At 41.1% G+C, this 16,627-nt stretch overlaps 1 protein-coding gene across 1 annotated transcript; it reads left to right on the forward strand.

Annotated features, from left to right (window-relative positions):
• Positions 1-497: 497 nt before the first annotated feature.
• On the forward strand, positions 498-2,234 carry junbb (JunB proto-oncogene, AP-1 transcription factor subunit b). Its single transcript, XM_079252253.1, has one exon. The coding sequence runs from the start codon at positions 821-823 to the stop codon at positions 1,805-1,807; it is 987 nt and encodes a 328-aa protein (XP_079108379.1). The 5' UTR covers positions 498-820; the 3' UTR covers positions 1,808-2,234.
• The last annotated feature ends 14,393 nt before the right edge of the window (positions 2,235-16,627 follow it).

A 16,627-nucleotide genomic window follows, 5' to 3' on the forward strand; every position in this document is an offset into this window, starting at 1 on the left:
CTCCACAGGATGGATCACATTAAACAGCTAAAGCAGACCCACATTTCATGTCAAATGGCTTGGATTTATATTTAAAAAAAAAAAACAAAAAAAAAACCCCTAAACTGAAGCGCAATTTAAAGAAAGCGGTAAAACATGAAAGAAAGCAGCGCTTTTGGCGCAGTTTGACAGCGCATGAATGAAAGAGCGACTGATCTAAAAGCCACGATTAGAGCTCAGGAAACAAATCTCGCCTCCTGCTTACCCAACAAGCACTGTTTTAACACACTCAGGAAAAGCGTGCGTAAAAGGTTTTGCGCTGAGAGCCCTCCTCGCTGCGCCGTTTTGCCTCCAGGCTTGTTTACAGCCGTCTCTTCCTGGCATTAGCGTCACCTCGCGTCACAATCTGGGCATGGATGCCGGTCGGCGCAGCCAATCAGGAGGCAGCGGCGCGCAGCGTGGACTGCGTGTGTATATATAGAGAGCTGTTTTCCAGGCTCCAACACACCTCAGCAAAAACACCAAGAGCTAAAACACCGACAAGGAGTCGCGAGATCTAACTTTAACCTGAGAGGATTGTGAAAGCAGCAACCAGACTCTACCTGCTGACTCTGAACTGTTTTGTTGGACTTCCAGTTTTTTTTTTTTTTCCTGGAGTGTTTTTCTTTTTCTTTTTAAGAAAGAAAAAAAAAATCCTGATTTTATTCTGGGACACTGTTAAAGAGACGACGTGCCTGATTTGATGCATGCTCTCCGCTGACTCTGAATATAACTGATTATCCTGAGACTGTTTCTATAAGCAGCTGGTAAGCTTCCCTTTTTTTTTTGTTTCTACGACTTTATGTCTACAAAGATGGAACAGCCTTTTTATCATGACGAGTCTTTTCTGCCGGCTTACGGCCACTCAGATGCTGCAATGCACGACTACAAACTGCTAAAGCAGAATATGAATTTGAACTTGACAGAGCCCTATCGCAGCCTGAAATCGCAGCTGAGGGCCGAGGCAGACCCGTACCAAGGGGTGCAGCAGGACGTGGGGTCCCTGAAGCTCGCGTCCCCAGAACTAGAGAGGCTCATCATCCAAAACAGTAACGGTGTGATCACCACCCCCACCCCGGGACAGTACTTCTATAACCGGGGCATCACAGATGAGCAGGAGGGCTTTGCTGAGGGGTTTGTGAAAGCGCTGGACGAGCTCCACAAGATGAACCAGATGCCCCCTCCGAACGTGTCCATCGGAGCCGGTGGAGTTACGACGTGCTCGGCGGCGGCCTCTAGCGTCTACGGCACCGCCCTGCAGCCCGAAACTCCCATCTACACAACACTGAACGCCTTCTGCCCGAACACAAGTATCTCTTCCGCATCCAGTTACCCCACAGCCACCATCAGCTACCTGCCGCCACACCAGCAGAGCCATTCCCAGACGTCGACGCACGGCGCACACCACTTCCAGCACACCCTCCAGAGCTCCGGGCTCCACCAGCAGCGGCTAGTCACTCTAAAAGAGGAACCTCAGACCGTGCCCGACCTCCTCACCAGCGACGGTTCTCCTCCAATGTCTCCGATCAACTTGGAGACGCAGGAGCGGATCAAGGCGGAGCGCAAGCGGCTGAGGAACCGACTCGCTGCCACCAAATGCCGGCGGCGCAAGCTGGAGCGCATCGCGCGGCTGGAGGAGAAGGTGAAGGTGTTGAAGAACGACAACGCGGGGCTCTCCAACACGGCGTCGGTGCTCCGAGACCAGGTGGCTCAGCTCAAACAGAAGGTCCTGACGCACGTGAGCAGCGGCTGTCAGCTGATGCTTACCAGCAAAATGGAAGCCTTTTAATTATTATAATAATGAAAATAAAGACTGAAAAGTAATAACACTGGAGTTCTGCATGCGCAGCACTGGAACACCGGCTGATGTGTTGTTGTCTGCATCACAGAGCTGAGTCAAAACAACTCTGTAGGCTGTTTTACTGGGATGAAAAAAAGACTGATTTGAAATGGTACTTCCGGATGCTGGACACCGCTCAAAGGACCATTCAGCCCACGAGAAGCAGGGCGGCATCCAGGCCGCGCAGACACTGAGCAACACTGGGCGCGGGCCCACAACTTAAGTTTACTAATGGTTGAAAATGGGAATGATTATTGTACTACTTTGTACTTTTTTTTCTTTTGCAACTGATATTTGTCATGAAATGCTGCATTTATTCATTGTATAAATTATTTTGTTTGCCCGGTTGATCCAGACAAACTTATGTCACATGTTTACAATGTCTTTTTTTTTTATTTTTTTTTTTTATTTGTGATGTGTATTTAAGTAAAGTGACTTTAAAATGAAAAAAGATGAATTTGAGTTCTTGCTTTTCTATAAAACACCAAATGAAGACATATAAAAGGGAAAGAAATAAGAAGAGAGATTAAATTTGTCTCTTTTTCCTACATAACAGTTATTATAGCAGCGAGGAACTGTCAAGCAGATTCTGGTTTCAGTGTTTTTACGCACAGAGCGTAGCGTGCGTACGTAGCTTTTTCCTAATTACGCACGCGGTTGTCCATATATGGGCATGTTGGTGACTACTTCGTCACAGGGGAGGATTTCTGGGAACCCCCGCCCAGGTAACAAACTGGTTTCGCCTGAATCCCTGTATTGTGTAGATAAGAGCTACAAGTTTGATGAGGGTGGTGGAATTTCCTTTTTAGTTGTGCAACGCGTACACTGCCCACTGTCACGCACGAATGGAGCAAAGTCCAAACACAGTATCAGGTCAAAGGACGCAGAAAATAAAATAAAAAAAATAAAATAAAAAAAAACAAAACTTCAAGAGAATCAAACCTTTTTTTTTGTGGTCAGGTTGGAACTTTTTCTCTTCACGACACACAAAGCCAACATGTCACTCAAACGTCCCAAAAGTTGATCTAGAAGCTTTTTATTTGAGGATTGCGCACCAGGGGTGGAAGTGACAGCGGCGTCAGGAATGTCGGGGGCGTCTCAAGATGCCACGCCGCTTGGCTGAGCAGTAGGCGCGAGTGGGCGTCCGGAGCGCGCGGGAGCATCTGTCTGGATAGAAGACGCTGCCAAGGACAACATTCTGCTGGGACGCATCACTGCCCAAATATGTGCGGCTCTGGAGGAATAAAAAAGATTGACTGATTACTTCTGTGTGTGTGTGTGTGTGTGTGTGTGTGTGTGTGTGTGTGTGTGTGTGTGTGTGTGTGTGTGTGTGTGTGTGTGTGTGTGGGGGATCATAAAGATGAGTCATTTAGATCTCAGTAAGGGGTCAAGTACACGTTTTCAGTGATGTGGATAAAAAGGAAGAAACTATAATTTAATAATAAAACAAAGGTATTGATGAAGTGAAAAGAAATATCAGTGCGCGTGAGACTATTGCCAAATAAAGATGTGTGGACTCGGGAAAATTCACATGGGGATTTTTCTTTTCTTTTCTTTTTTTTTTTTTGTCCTGTAAAAGCAGTTGGTGACGTGCAAGTAAACAAGACTACCTGAAAAGTTGAAAAAAGAAAAAGAATACAAGCGATTTTTGTGTGTCAGTTCTCACAAAAACCACTTGAAAGGAGTCAGAGGGAAGGTTGCGGTTCTGCACACCTCAAGCTGCTTTGGAGAGGAAGGCTTTTAAGCTCTTTTCATACGACACGTACTTAAATAGCCCAATTTCCATCAATAACAACTCCTCTTTAACAATAACAACTCCTGTTTTGTGCCATGAACGTGGAAACAGAACCGATCGCACCCACGCAAGTTCTCTTTTTCTGTCTCTGTTTGTCTTTTCTTTTATTTTATCACGAAACCTGTATTTGAGGGGATATCCATGGCCGCAACTCAGGGCCTGTTTTCCTTTGTTCAGCAGTTGCAGTGAGAGCTTTTAGATACCAGTCATGTTTGAAGCATCAGCGCGGCGCTTCAGGTCTCCATTTACGCACGCAGCAGGCCTGCTTATTGCGACGCGCACACTAAAAAGTCAATTAAAGCCATACTGGCTCTCCACACGCCTCGGCCCACAACCCACACTGAGTGTCTGTGGGAACATCTGTGATGTGAACGGTGACGTACGAAGAGCTCCGGGTGGGTTTGACTTTCCTCTCCTCGAGCCCCCTTCCCCTCCCACGGGCACCCATTTGTCTCCATCTCTCCGTTTATCTGTTATCTTCTCGAGAAGCGTGAATATTCCTCCCACCTTGCAGCAGCCATCTGAGGATCTTTGAATCACATCGATCAAGGCGGTTAACAGGACGTGATTCTGGAAGGAGATGCTTCATCATATTGGCCTAGTTTTAGGGGAAGTTTGCTGTAGTTGTAGAAAATAACCTGAAAAACCTAAATGGGAGTTTATTAACTTTAGTTAAGGAGTTTTTTGGAGGTAGTATATAACATAGTAATTACATCTGCTTGACAGATAACTCATTAGTTATGTTTCTCATAAAAACTACAGACTTTATTTACAATGTGAATAAGGAAGAGCTTTTATTTTTACTTAAATGTTTCACAAGTTGGGAAATGAAAATGAACAAATAATAAATAATCAGCTCAGGTTTGAAATCAAGTGTATATCAGGACTGATGAAAAACAGGTCATGTGAAAATAACCTCATGTTATCAGTTATTTACCAGAAATGATAAACACAATGCACAAGTAAAGGACAGGTCCAGGAAGCAGCGCAACAGGCCAACAGTAACCATGTGAACTTTTGTGGTTGCGCAGCGCCATCTGCTGGACATGGACTGTAAGAGGCGGTGACTACAGGACAATAATTATAATGATAAATAACGAATAAAAAATTAATAAATAAAAAAATAAATTAATAATAATAATAATAATAAAAAAAAATTACGAAGCCAGAACCCAAAACTCAGCCAACAGTGGAGGTAAAATAGATTGAAAATAATGATAAAACAGATTTATTGAAAATAATAATGGTGTTGAAGGTGGTCTTGCTCGTCTGGTCATGAGGAAGTCTGGAACACAAAAACAGAGATGAGCTAAAACAGGAGTGGAATGGTAAGAGGTCAAAAACAAATGTTTACCAGGAGCTGGGTGAATAGGAAGCCCCAGAGTGATCCTCCAGAGCAGGGAAAATGATCTCCACAGTCTAAAACAGTCTGGGGTCCACACAAAAGACACGATGGAGAGGAAGAAATCCAAGGGGGGAGCAAGAAGCAGGGTCAGATTCAGGCAGGGTTCAGTAACAGGTGGTCAATCTCATACCAACAAGGATGGAGCGAAAACCGTGGTAGGAGACAGGCAGGGTCAAAACCAGGTATTCTCTCAGAACATGAACTACACTTGAAGGTTGTGGGAAAAGACAGACGATTTCATATCGAGCAGATGTTAAACAGAGAGCAGCGCAGGTGAAGATAATCTGCAACCAGGCAGGGGAAGAATGCAGCTTGTTCAGGGCAGAGCAGAAATCATGACAGATCATATTGCTGATGTTTGTCCAGGGGTGTCCAACTCTGGTCTTCTAGGACAGGGGTCTCCATCCCAGGTCCCCCTGAGCGACCATCCTGCGGGTTTTAGTATTTCCCTGTTGTGACGCACCTGACCCACATCCACAGCTCATTAACAGGCAGGTGCAGAACAAGTTGCTGCAGAACCTTTTCATTTGAATCAACTGTGTTGTAGCAGGAAAACACTAAAACCTGCAGGATGGTAACTCATGAGGAGACCTCTGCTTTAGGTCCACAATCCTGCAGGTTTTCTGTTTCCTTGCTCCAACTCACCTGATTATGATAATGAATCATTGTGCAGAACTGACCAGCTGACATTTAAGGTCCATGTTGCCTCGGTTGCCCGACATCAAGAGAATCAGACCATACCTGACAGAACACACGACTCACCTGTTGGTTCAGACTCTGGTCATCTCACGCATCAATTACTGCAATTCCCTACTGGCAGGTCTGCCTGCATGCACTGTTAAACCTCTGCAGATGATCCAGAACGCCGCAGCGCTTCTGGTTTTCAACCAACCCAAACGAGCTCATGTCACTCCGCTGCTAATCGCTCTTCACTGGCTTCCGTTTGCAGAACGCATCAAATTCAAAGCCTTGCTTCTGGCTTACAAAACAATAACTCAAATGGCTCCTGTCTACCTTCACTCCCTAATCCAGACCTACACTCCCTCTCGACAGCTACGTTCCACCAGTGAAAGACACCTCGTGTTACCACAACTTCGTGGGACTAAATCACCAGCCAGACTCTTTTCCTCTGTTGTGCCACGATGGTGGAATGATCTCCCAAACTCTGTCCGCTCTGCAGAGTCCCTGTCTACTTTTAAGAGCAAGCTGAAGACTCAGCTCTTCAAGAAGCACTTCAACACTTAGTTTAGCTATAGTTGTTGGAAAGTTGGAGAAATTAGCCCAGTTCTTTGCAACAAACTTTATGGTACACCTATGTTATAATACATAGGTGATATTATGGGGTGGGAAGGGAGTAAACAACAACACAAAAAACAAACAAACAAACAAACAAAAAAATGCCTGTAGCACTTCATGGAAGGATCTGCGTCTAACTGGACAGTCCACGAACACCTTCCTATGATGTCCTCTACTGTTTGATTTTGTGCTTGTGTTGTTCTCACTCATATGTAAGTCACTTTGGATTAAAGCGTCTGCTAAATGACTGTAGAATAGAATAGAATAGGATAGACCAGAATAGAATAGAATAGAATAGAATAGAATAGAATAGACCAGACTAGAATAGAATAGAATAGAATAGAATAGAATAGAATAGAATAGAATAGAATAGAATAGAATAGAATAGAATAGAATAGAATAGGGAAAGTTGTTGGGTCTAATTCAAGTCAGGTGTGCTGAAGGAGGGATACATTAAATACCTGCAGGACAGCCTGCTGGTAAGTAGGGCTGACTTTAGACACCCCTGCTCTGAACCAAGAATGTCCAGTTCCAGCCTACAGCAGTCATGTTTGTGTCCAATCTGGGTCTAATCTGGTCTAATCTCACTTTTAGCTTTATAGCTCGGTTATGGTCCTGTTAGATGTTGTGTGGACGAAGCGTGGTCCACCTGTCAGCTGCTAGGTTGGGCATGGATCACAGTAATTTACTTGTGGGCCTCATGGTGGTCATCTGGCTCAGTTGTGGCAGCCACACTCACATGGATTCAATGCTGGAAGCTGAGACCATAGAGGGGAAAAAAATAACTCAAAACTGGGTCCAAACATGTAGTTTTTGCTATTTGGGAATCCTCGAAGACTACTGTCCATTAGGTTTTAGATGTTTCCTTGCTCCAGTGCATCAGACTCAAATGAGTGGATTAACTTGACATTATTGTGTCATGTGAACCAGCTGTTGGATCGAGAAACAATGTAAAACTTGCAGAATGGTGGCCCTCGAGGACCACAGCTGGAGGCTCCTGCAACACACAGAGACAGGTTTCTGTCTTTCAAATAAATCTTCTTCCACAAATTCACTTATTCATACTTCAGAGGTTTTTACAGAATGGTTTGGTTGTCGGAACTTCTTCACAACAACACAGATGCGCTCGTCTCAGATGGGACCTCTCTGAGAGGAGCTTGCAAAGTAGCAGGACTTCTTCTGGTCCAAAATCACGTGTCAGAAACTGAGGTACGGTTCTTAGTTGACTGTCTGAGCATGGCAATGAGGACGCATTCAGGGTGTCTCTGTTTTCCCCTGTGGTCATAAATGGGTTACATAAAGATGATAAAACAAACAAAAAAATAAACGAACCAATACAAAAAAACAATGTTATTTATAGAAAATTGGACAGAGATGCACATTAATTCCTCACTTTCACATTTCACACTCCACTTAAGTCTGATAAATAAAGTACAGATTGAAATACATTAAAGTATAGTTCAGTCTGTAGCAGGAAAAGCTGAAGAAGAACAAAGGAGATCATGTTATTTTGTGTTTTTTCTTTCCAAATTTTCCTCCCGTACTCCCAGTTTCTGCTGTCATCTTGTTTCCTTGTTCAACACCTGTTTAGGTTGTATCTCTACTGGGAGGCCACGGCTTCAGCCACGTGCTTTTAATCTCCTTTTTTTTCTTTCATGAAGAGGAATCTTCGTTAATATGAACCGTTTCTGTCTGCCACATCTTTAGGCTTCCATGGATAAACTTTCTCAGTAAATCAGCTTTATACTCATGCTCATATTTAATGTAAGTATTTTTTATTTATTTCTTTTATTTATACATTCATTTAATACATTAACCAAAGAAAACTATCAATAAAGGATCTGGGATGGTATGATGTATCTGAGCTCATAATCCTTTCATGCATCATGTCCAATGCAGTGCACACTTATTTAGAAACAGTTTTCTATATGCATGTGTGAAGATGGTGTATTTAGTCACTTCAGCAGACATTAGTAAGTTATCCAACGCTGCCACTCACAGTAGAATAAGTACATATACATTGTAATTACCAAGTTTGCCTCAGTGATCACCTGGAAAGGAAAATCATACAGCTGTACAGGTATTTCATTTTTCAAAATATTCTATAGATATTGTTATAGAATAGATAAAAATATATAAAATCAATTTTTAAAAAATGCTTTTCTTATTTAAAAAGCATTAAAAAAAAAAGCATGTACATGTCTGTCGGAGTAAATTTTCATGTGAAAAAAATGCGACACTGTTTTCCAGAGATGTCCGCTACTATCAGCCAATATCCACATTAAAATGCAGCATTGGGAATTATTGTATTGGTTTTTACTTTTTAAATGACAAAATATGCACATATTATATACCAACTGTGATGGACTGGCGACCTGTCCAGGGTGTATCCTCCCTCTCGCCTGAAGGCTGCTGGGATTGGCTCCAGCTTCCCCAATCGGATGAAGCGGTTTCAGAAAATGAATGAATGAATTATAAATCAAAATTTTCAGCTACGTCTCCTCTAACTCAAAATGTAAGAGATGTCCCGTATAGTTTCCCAGATATTTTTGTTTGTTTGCCACAACTTGTCCCAAAAATATCTGTATCAGTTGATATTTATGTTGGAAATGAAGAGTTTTACAAAATCAGGATATAGGACATCTGTAAAAAAAAAAAAAAAAAAAAAAAAAAAATAGCCAATACATGAAATTTTTTAGCAAAGCTTGTTGATATTTTTCTGATGCAGCATTAATTTAGACACTTCCTATCACATTGTGGCTCCAAAAATGAAAAACGATGCGAAAGAACACCCCAAGTGGCCTGCTTGGCATCTTTACTGGCACATGCCATACAATGTGCAGTAAAAAGGGTAAAGATCACATGACCTGATATTCCTGATATAGACTCCTACCAGGTGAAGAGTACCTGTAACCTATAGCTCCCTCTAGCTGAAACATTAAATTTCAGGATATTACACTTTCATAATATCTTAAAGGTGGAGTATGTATGATTTTCAATATTTTCAAAATAAATTAACTAAAAAAATAACTACAATCATAATTACATAGTTTTTTTTTTAAACATGTAGGTTCCAGTCTGTCCATATTTGATGCGTTATTAAATTACAAGTTTAATTAATGACAAAGACCCTTCTTAAATGTTTGCCTACCAGTAAAAAAAAAAAAAAAGTGATTTTTGTCATATGTCATTAATTAAACTTGTAATTTAATAACACATCAAATATGGACAGACTGGAACCTGTTAAAAAAAAACTATCTAATAATGATTGTAGTTATTTTATTAGTTAATTTATTTTGAAAATATTGAAAATCTTACATACTCCACCTTTAAAGTCACACATGCTGCCTTCAGGGCCACATCTTTTCCAGCAACATCCATGCAATTTTCAACAAGTCAATGCAAAACCACATTATGTTCATATTACAAGAGAACAGCCGAGGAAGAGGAAGAATGACCTGCCTGCAAAATGCAGATTTTTTACATGTAATCTGACATCTGAATGAACATTTGCATCAAGTTTGGATGTTTTGAATCGGCACACAACTGTGTTAACGTCTGACTTTTTAACAGTGAGCTCCATTTTCAACTTCATGACGTGAGCATTGTGCAGAGTTTAAGCTGCCTCTTTACTGTGACTGCTAAGCCACTATTCATATTTAAAAGAATCAGCACAGCTTCCAGGATTACATTTCACTGCCTGGTTCTTTTCAGAGAGAAAAGACTGACACACAGTGTCCAATCCTCACACACACACACACACACACACACACACACACACACACACACACACACACACACACACACACACACACACACACCCAACATACTGTGTCATATCTCCAGATTCATACAGTGTTATATCAAATGCATTGTCCCATACACTGCAATTCTTTGATGTGAGGGTAATCCACACACAGAGGACTGAATGCCACCTGACAAGGACACACAGAGGCATAATTAGTCACTCAACTGTGCTGCACGTGTTGTGTGAGTATATGCAAAAAAACAGAGAGGGAGGCAGAGAGAAATATCCTCTTTGAAGGTCAGAATTTTTGGCTTTGCAGGAAAAATAAAATCCCAAAGATAAGCTCCTCTGTGTTTCCACTTGTTTGGCCTTGCAAAGAGTCTGAAACAAATTACACAGATAAGCTCGTCCTATCTACGCATGTTGCTGGTTGTCTTATCGCAGTGGAGAACTTCAAGCCATCAGCTTAAAAGTGTGTGTGAGTGTGTGTTCAGTTGCAGAAAGACTCATCTGCATGACCCTTTCCATTCTGCGTGGTCATTTACTGCAGCGATGGAGACTTTCACAGAGGACGTATTGCTTAGCTAACATCATCATGAAGATGCAGTTCACTACAGAAATAGCAGCCACACACACACACACACACACACATTGTGTCTCATTGCCTGTCCTTTCAACAGAAAATGCCAACCGGTGTGGCATCATCAACATGATGAACAGCTTGTGCTCTCTGTCTTCCACCTGCAGAGGAATATCCACTGAGAAACACCTCTGAACGTGACTTTTAGGTCAAATCCACGGATTAAACTCTTTCAGTTCATTCAGAGATTTGCGGCGATTCAATTCAATTCAATTCAACTTTATTTGTATAGCGCCACTTCACAACAATGTTGTCACAAGGCACTTTACATACACAAATCAACATACACATCATTTCGAGCCAATTCATACATATCCTATAATAGAAACCAACTGATTGCATCGAGTCATGACTTAGATCCAAACCTCCATCCTGAGCTGCACACGGCGACAGTGGGAAGGAAAAAACTCCACTTTAACAGGAAGAAAACCTCCGGCAGAACCCGGCTCAGGGAGGGCAGCCATCTGCCTCGACTGGTTGGGGTGGAGAGGACAGGAAAGACAGATCAACATGTACAACTGCACTTATTCAGGATGACCTGCGGAAAAAAGGAGAAATAAGTTAGAGACGGCAAATATTGGCATATATTTATACATTAATAAATTAGAGAAATAGAGCGAGGTACTTCTCAGTGCATCAGGTAACATCCCCATTGCTACATACGTAATGGTTGGCTAGACTACCCATAACTATAAGAGCAAAGAGCAGAACCTGGACAGTTGGGTCCCGTACATGCAGACTCCAACTCAGGAGATGTGATGCAAACATGCTCAGTGATTTTTCAGAATCCTTCGGGTGTCTTGCTGTCAACTCAGTTTGTCTCAAAGTCCCTTTAAAATGCTATAAAACAGATCATTTGAATATAACCTGTACAATAAAATGTGACTTGGACAGCCTTAAAATACATATGTGCATTTGAATTTTCGCCCCAGAGCAGTGCGGTGGTTGGGAAAGGGTGAGACTGAATGACAGCTGTCTGCGTGGGAGGGTAAACACACTTGTCAGGATGTATCAGTAAATTAGGGGGCTGATATAGTTATAACACCATGCTATGATGAAATATAAGGGCCATGTTCAAAGACGCAAACCCTCCTTATCTGCCATGTGGTGATGAGCAGCTTTGGAATTAATTTAATGAGATGAAAGCTAAACAAATGTTCAAATAGACCATTTTTTGGTGTTAAAACTGCTTTTTAAAAATGTCCTGACAGGGTTACATTTCAGTGCAACGTGCGGTGTTGTAGCAAGTAGCGAGAACACAAAAAAAGATCTGTGGTGTACTGTGTCTATTTCTAGAGCTTTGAGGTTTTTGATTCTTGGAACTGAGACATTGTGCACAGCTCCGCTCAGCAGGGGGGGGGTGATTTTCGATGACAGGAGTGCAGAGCAGCATTTCAGAGGAAAGGCGACAAGTTTGCAAAATCCGCCTTTGAAAGACTTGCTTATGTTTCCAAACTTTTCTGTAAAAAAAAAAAAAAATTAAAAAAAAAAAAATAAGGTAAAGCAGAAGTCTAAAAACAGAATGAGCTCATTCTCTTGTAAGAATCTATCACTGATGGAAAGAGGTTTCAAACCTGTGCAGGCCATGTTCACATGAAGCATTTCCAGCTGCTGATTTTCACGTCCCTGCATGAACCAGACAAGGTTTGCATGAAAAGGTTTGTGTGCCATTTAAGTATCCATCTTTATATGTTAATAAATAAGTATTAGCAAACATTCATTAAAAAATTTTAGTCCAAATGCCATGAAAACTTTTTTTCATTTGCGAAACTGTCCATTTAAACCAGTTTAAAGCAGTTTATCTAAAACACTTCTTTTTGGGTTTTTTTTTAACAAGAATCCCACTAAATTCTTTTGTTGGTGATAAAAACTTACTTCAGCTGATTTAATTAGCTTTAAATGAGATGATTATCAACAACAGTCAGACCTATTCAATTAAATGAGTGTTTTTAAATAAAGAATCTCAAATACAGACACCGTCTGGTGGAAATTCCACTTTAGAGAGTCAAGCTGTGAAAAGGCTCCACATACAGCAGGAACTGAACCTTTTGTGATTGCTCGCCTGTAAATTGGAGTTATGCGCTTTACTACCTACCAAAGTGTTGTTGGGATGTTTTGTTCCATTTCAATGTTAGTTTGCATCATGAGTGGGAAGTGTACAGGAAATGACACCAATTACCAGCAAAGTTGCGGAACGTTAAGTAATGTTACATGTTAGTGTTTCACTCCTTTGCAGACTGCAGTGATGCGTTGAAATGTGTAGTTAGACGACATCATCTTCAGTCAGTGAGTAAAACAAGTTAGTTTGAGTAAAATCCAACATTTAATCTTATAAATTTACTGACCATAAAATTTAATCAGGCCAGCTGGGATAGGCTCCAGCTTCCCCGCGACCCTGAATTGGAATAAGCGGTTCGGAAAATGAATGAATGAATGAAAAATTTAATCAGAGTGATTCTTTTAGAGAAACCAAACAGGTTTACTTTAAAAAGGGTTAAACTAAACTAAAAATAATGAAAAATAGTAAATTACCTCAATATTATTATGTAAAAAGAACTGGTAGTGTATAATGCAGTTTTAATGATGGTTTGTGAACTTTATAAAGTTTGATAACTTTGAAGCCCAGTCTGTGTGTTTCCTTAATGTCTGATTTTAAACTGTAAAGCACTTTGAGTTACATATTTTATGTTGGAAAAGCGCTTCATAAATAAAGTTTGATTAATTGAAGTTTGAGTCACCCACCCTGGTTGGTCTTGGGGAGGTTTCCTTTTTTTTTCCTTGTACATACTCTGTTCCTATTGTGATTCCTTTTTATAATTTGTTATCATACTTTCTATAATTTAACTGTTTTATCTGTTTTTCTTTTAGTATTCATTTAGCCTGCCTGGTGGTCGAGTATGATTTTAGACTGGATTAGATTTTAGTGGTTTTTGACTGCATGTACTTTTAGTATTTTTATTGTGTCTTTATGACTGGTTTGGTGTGTTCTGCACCAGTTAAATCAGTAATTCTTGGAATCATTACAGGTGGCAGTCATGTTCTACATGCTCTGTAATGTGTAGGAGACAATGAATGTTTTAATCATCAACTAATCATGTCCTGCTTGGCTTGCTGAAGTGCTCTGCCCAGGGGTGTCCTTACAAGCGAAACTTAAGAGGGCCACTGCCCCTCTATTCCTTTTGGTGTTACATAATTGGCGTTGTCAGCAGGTTTTAGTCCTCGGGTAGAACTACCAGCAAGCATTAGCAGGCAGCATGTCCTCATCAGAGCAGCCCAGCCAGATGGGCATCCATTTATGATGGTACCATTTCTTTCTGGGGGTATGAGCGCCACTGCCCCTCCACTTCTTTTGTGTTATGGAGCCTTTTAATGTTTTTCCAATGTACTGCAAGGGAATAACACCAGGGTTCATTTGCAAGTGAATCAAGACCTCTTGTCTTCAAGCAGACCAGAGTTTTTTGCTTGTTTAGTTAACATCAGAGGCTGAACGCATGTCCATGTCTACACTGCTCCAGACGAACTGTACTGTCTTTGCAAGCGGACCAATGTTTATATGAAGTGGACCAAACAGCATTGGTCTCTGTGTCTGTTGAGAAAAGTTAACATCTAGCTGGCTTTTACCAGGTGGAGAGAGCTCAGAGAAGAGACAGGATACAATCCGAATGTGAAATTATCTTTTGTGAGGATCCATCAAAGTGTCAAGACCGGCCAAAGTTCAGAATGCGAATGGACCATCCAGTGAAGCAAAGAGAGGAAGGTATGTAGGTCATCGTGCAACATATCTGGCTACCTCTCCTGCTGATCATGCTGGAAAGATTTATGTGAAAACTGCGAAGACCTTTAATACTAAAGTAAACACAGAAACCATAACACATGAGCGTGAGGTCCGAATTACGAAGCTGGATTTTCTTTATCAAGCTGGCTTCAGTGTTAAGCTTTGGTTTTCTACACAGCAGATGCAGATGTTGGAGTAAATCGTCATGGTAACCTGCAGTATGTTCCATATGCAAGATCACTGAACATAAAAGTACCAATCAGTTCTCTTGGACAATGTCCTGCCAGTTCTGATGACACTGGCGGCAGCTGGTGAGAGTAGGGCTTAGGAGAGAAATAAGTTTTTCGGCATAGATGCCATCATTTAAAGCGTGTCACTGTTTTTGTACTTGTTCTTGACTTGTTCCCAAGTCCGATTACCTCTACAAGGGTGATGGTGAAACAATGAGGAAAATAATATTGGTCACATGAATTTATGTGACCAATATTAAGAGCCATGAGCCACAAGAGCCATGAATTTATGGAACGCACAACTACTCCTGCCATCAGTATTTGCTTTGCTGCAGGATATTTCTATGTTTGTGATTGGTCAGTTGCTGCAAACTCCATCCTTTTCATGTCAGCATGTCCTGATCAAGATGGGAAAACCCTGAGTTGGATTACCAAGTTGATAATCAGGTTCGTAGTTTTGTTTACTAGGATTGCAAATGTCTGAGTACATCAAGAGATCTGGGGTATGTTAATCCTGCTGGCTGCGCAGTGGCAGAGTGGTGCCAAGAAGCAAGAAGGTTGCTGGTTCGAGCCTCCACTGGAGGGAGGTTTGAACAGCGGTCTTTCTGTGTGCATTTTGAATGTTCTCCCCGTGTATGCATGGGTTCTCTCCAGATACTCCGGCTTCCTCCCACTGTCCAAAGGCGACTAATTGATCACTCTAAATGTTGTTGTGAATGGTTTGTCCCTCTGTGATGGACTGTGAATCTGTCCAAGGTCCACCTCTAACCCGATGATTGCTGGGATCGGCTCCTGCGACACTTAATTGGCCTGAGTGGTACAGTGAGCATTAAAAATGTTAATCCTGCCTTATAGCAGCCTTCAAGTGTTGCACCACTGTTTACTTGCAGAGATCTTTGAGCTGGATTATCCTCTTTCTCCTTAATCAGTGGTTGCTTCAGGGATTATCGCCTGCAGCAAGCAGTACTGTGACTGCATGATGTGGTCCAGGCATTCGGTCTGTGTGAGTAAAAGGCAGTGTGAAAGCAGACAAGCTGTTTTGGCTCTGGATCTAAATGATCTTCTTTTTTACTTGCACTTTTATTTTATTCATAGCTTTCATTTTTTTCCCATTGTTTTTTTTTTTTTTTTAATTTATTTTAGCTTTGATAATTTTGTCTGTATTTTTTTCTGTGTAGTACTTCGGTCAGGAAGGGGTGTTTTTTTTTGTTTTTTTGTTTTTGTTTTTTTTAAATGTACTGTATAATTAGATTTTAATTGAATTTGATTGAATTTCCCCAGAGAAATTATTTTTGCTTTTGTTCATTTATTTGTACAAATTGTTACCAGTCCCTCCAAACAGCTATAAATGATTATTAACTCGGCCAAGGAGGTTATGTTTATGTCAGCATTTATCTGTTTGTATGTTTGTCTGTCTGTGTGCAACATAATTAAAAAAGTTATGGACGGATTTTCATGAAATTTTCAGGACGTGTTGTGAATGTGAAAAGGAAGAACTCATTTAATTTTGGTGGTGATCTGGATCACCATTTGGATCCAGGAACTTTTTAAAGGCCTTGGCGGAGTGTTTTTCTAGTTAACACTTAACATCTAATTAGACTTAACGCAAGATGCACAAATGAAAAGATGGATCGAGTGAAACACGTCACCTTTTTATCGTTTTGTGGTCTTAGAAAAGAAAACAACACTTGGTAACAGTTAGAAATATTGTCTTTATTGAGAATGTAAAGAAAAGCACAGAAACCACTTTTAACAAGCTTACCATACATTAGACAAACCCCCCCCCCCCCCCCCCCCCCCCCCACTTTTTTTTTCTTTTTACAAAACATTTACATCTAACAATGCCTCACTCTATAAAGACATGATGTAATTACAAAAGA

Source organism: Telmatherina bonti (genome assembly GCF_933228915.1).
Source record: "Telmatherina bonti genome assembly, chromosome: 14".
NCBI classification, from domain to species: domain Eukaryota; kingdom Metazoa; phylum Chordata; class Actinopteri; order Atheriniformes; family Telmatherinidae; genus Telmatherina; species Telmatherina bonti.

Excerpts from the sequence above, each read along its gene's own strand:
- junbb (XM_079252253.1), top strand. The coding sequence starts at position 821 with ATGTCTACAAAGATGGAACAGCCTTTTTATCATGACGAGTCTTTTCTG.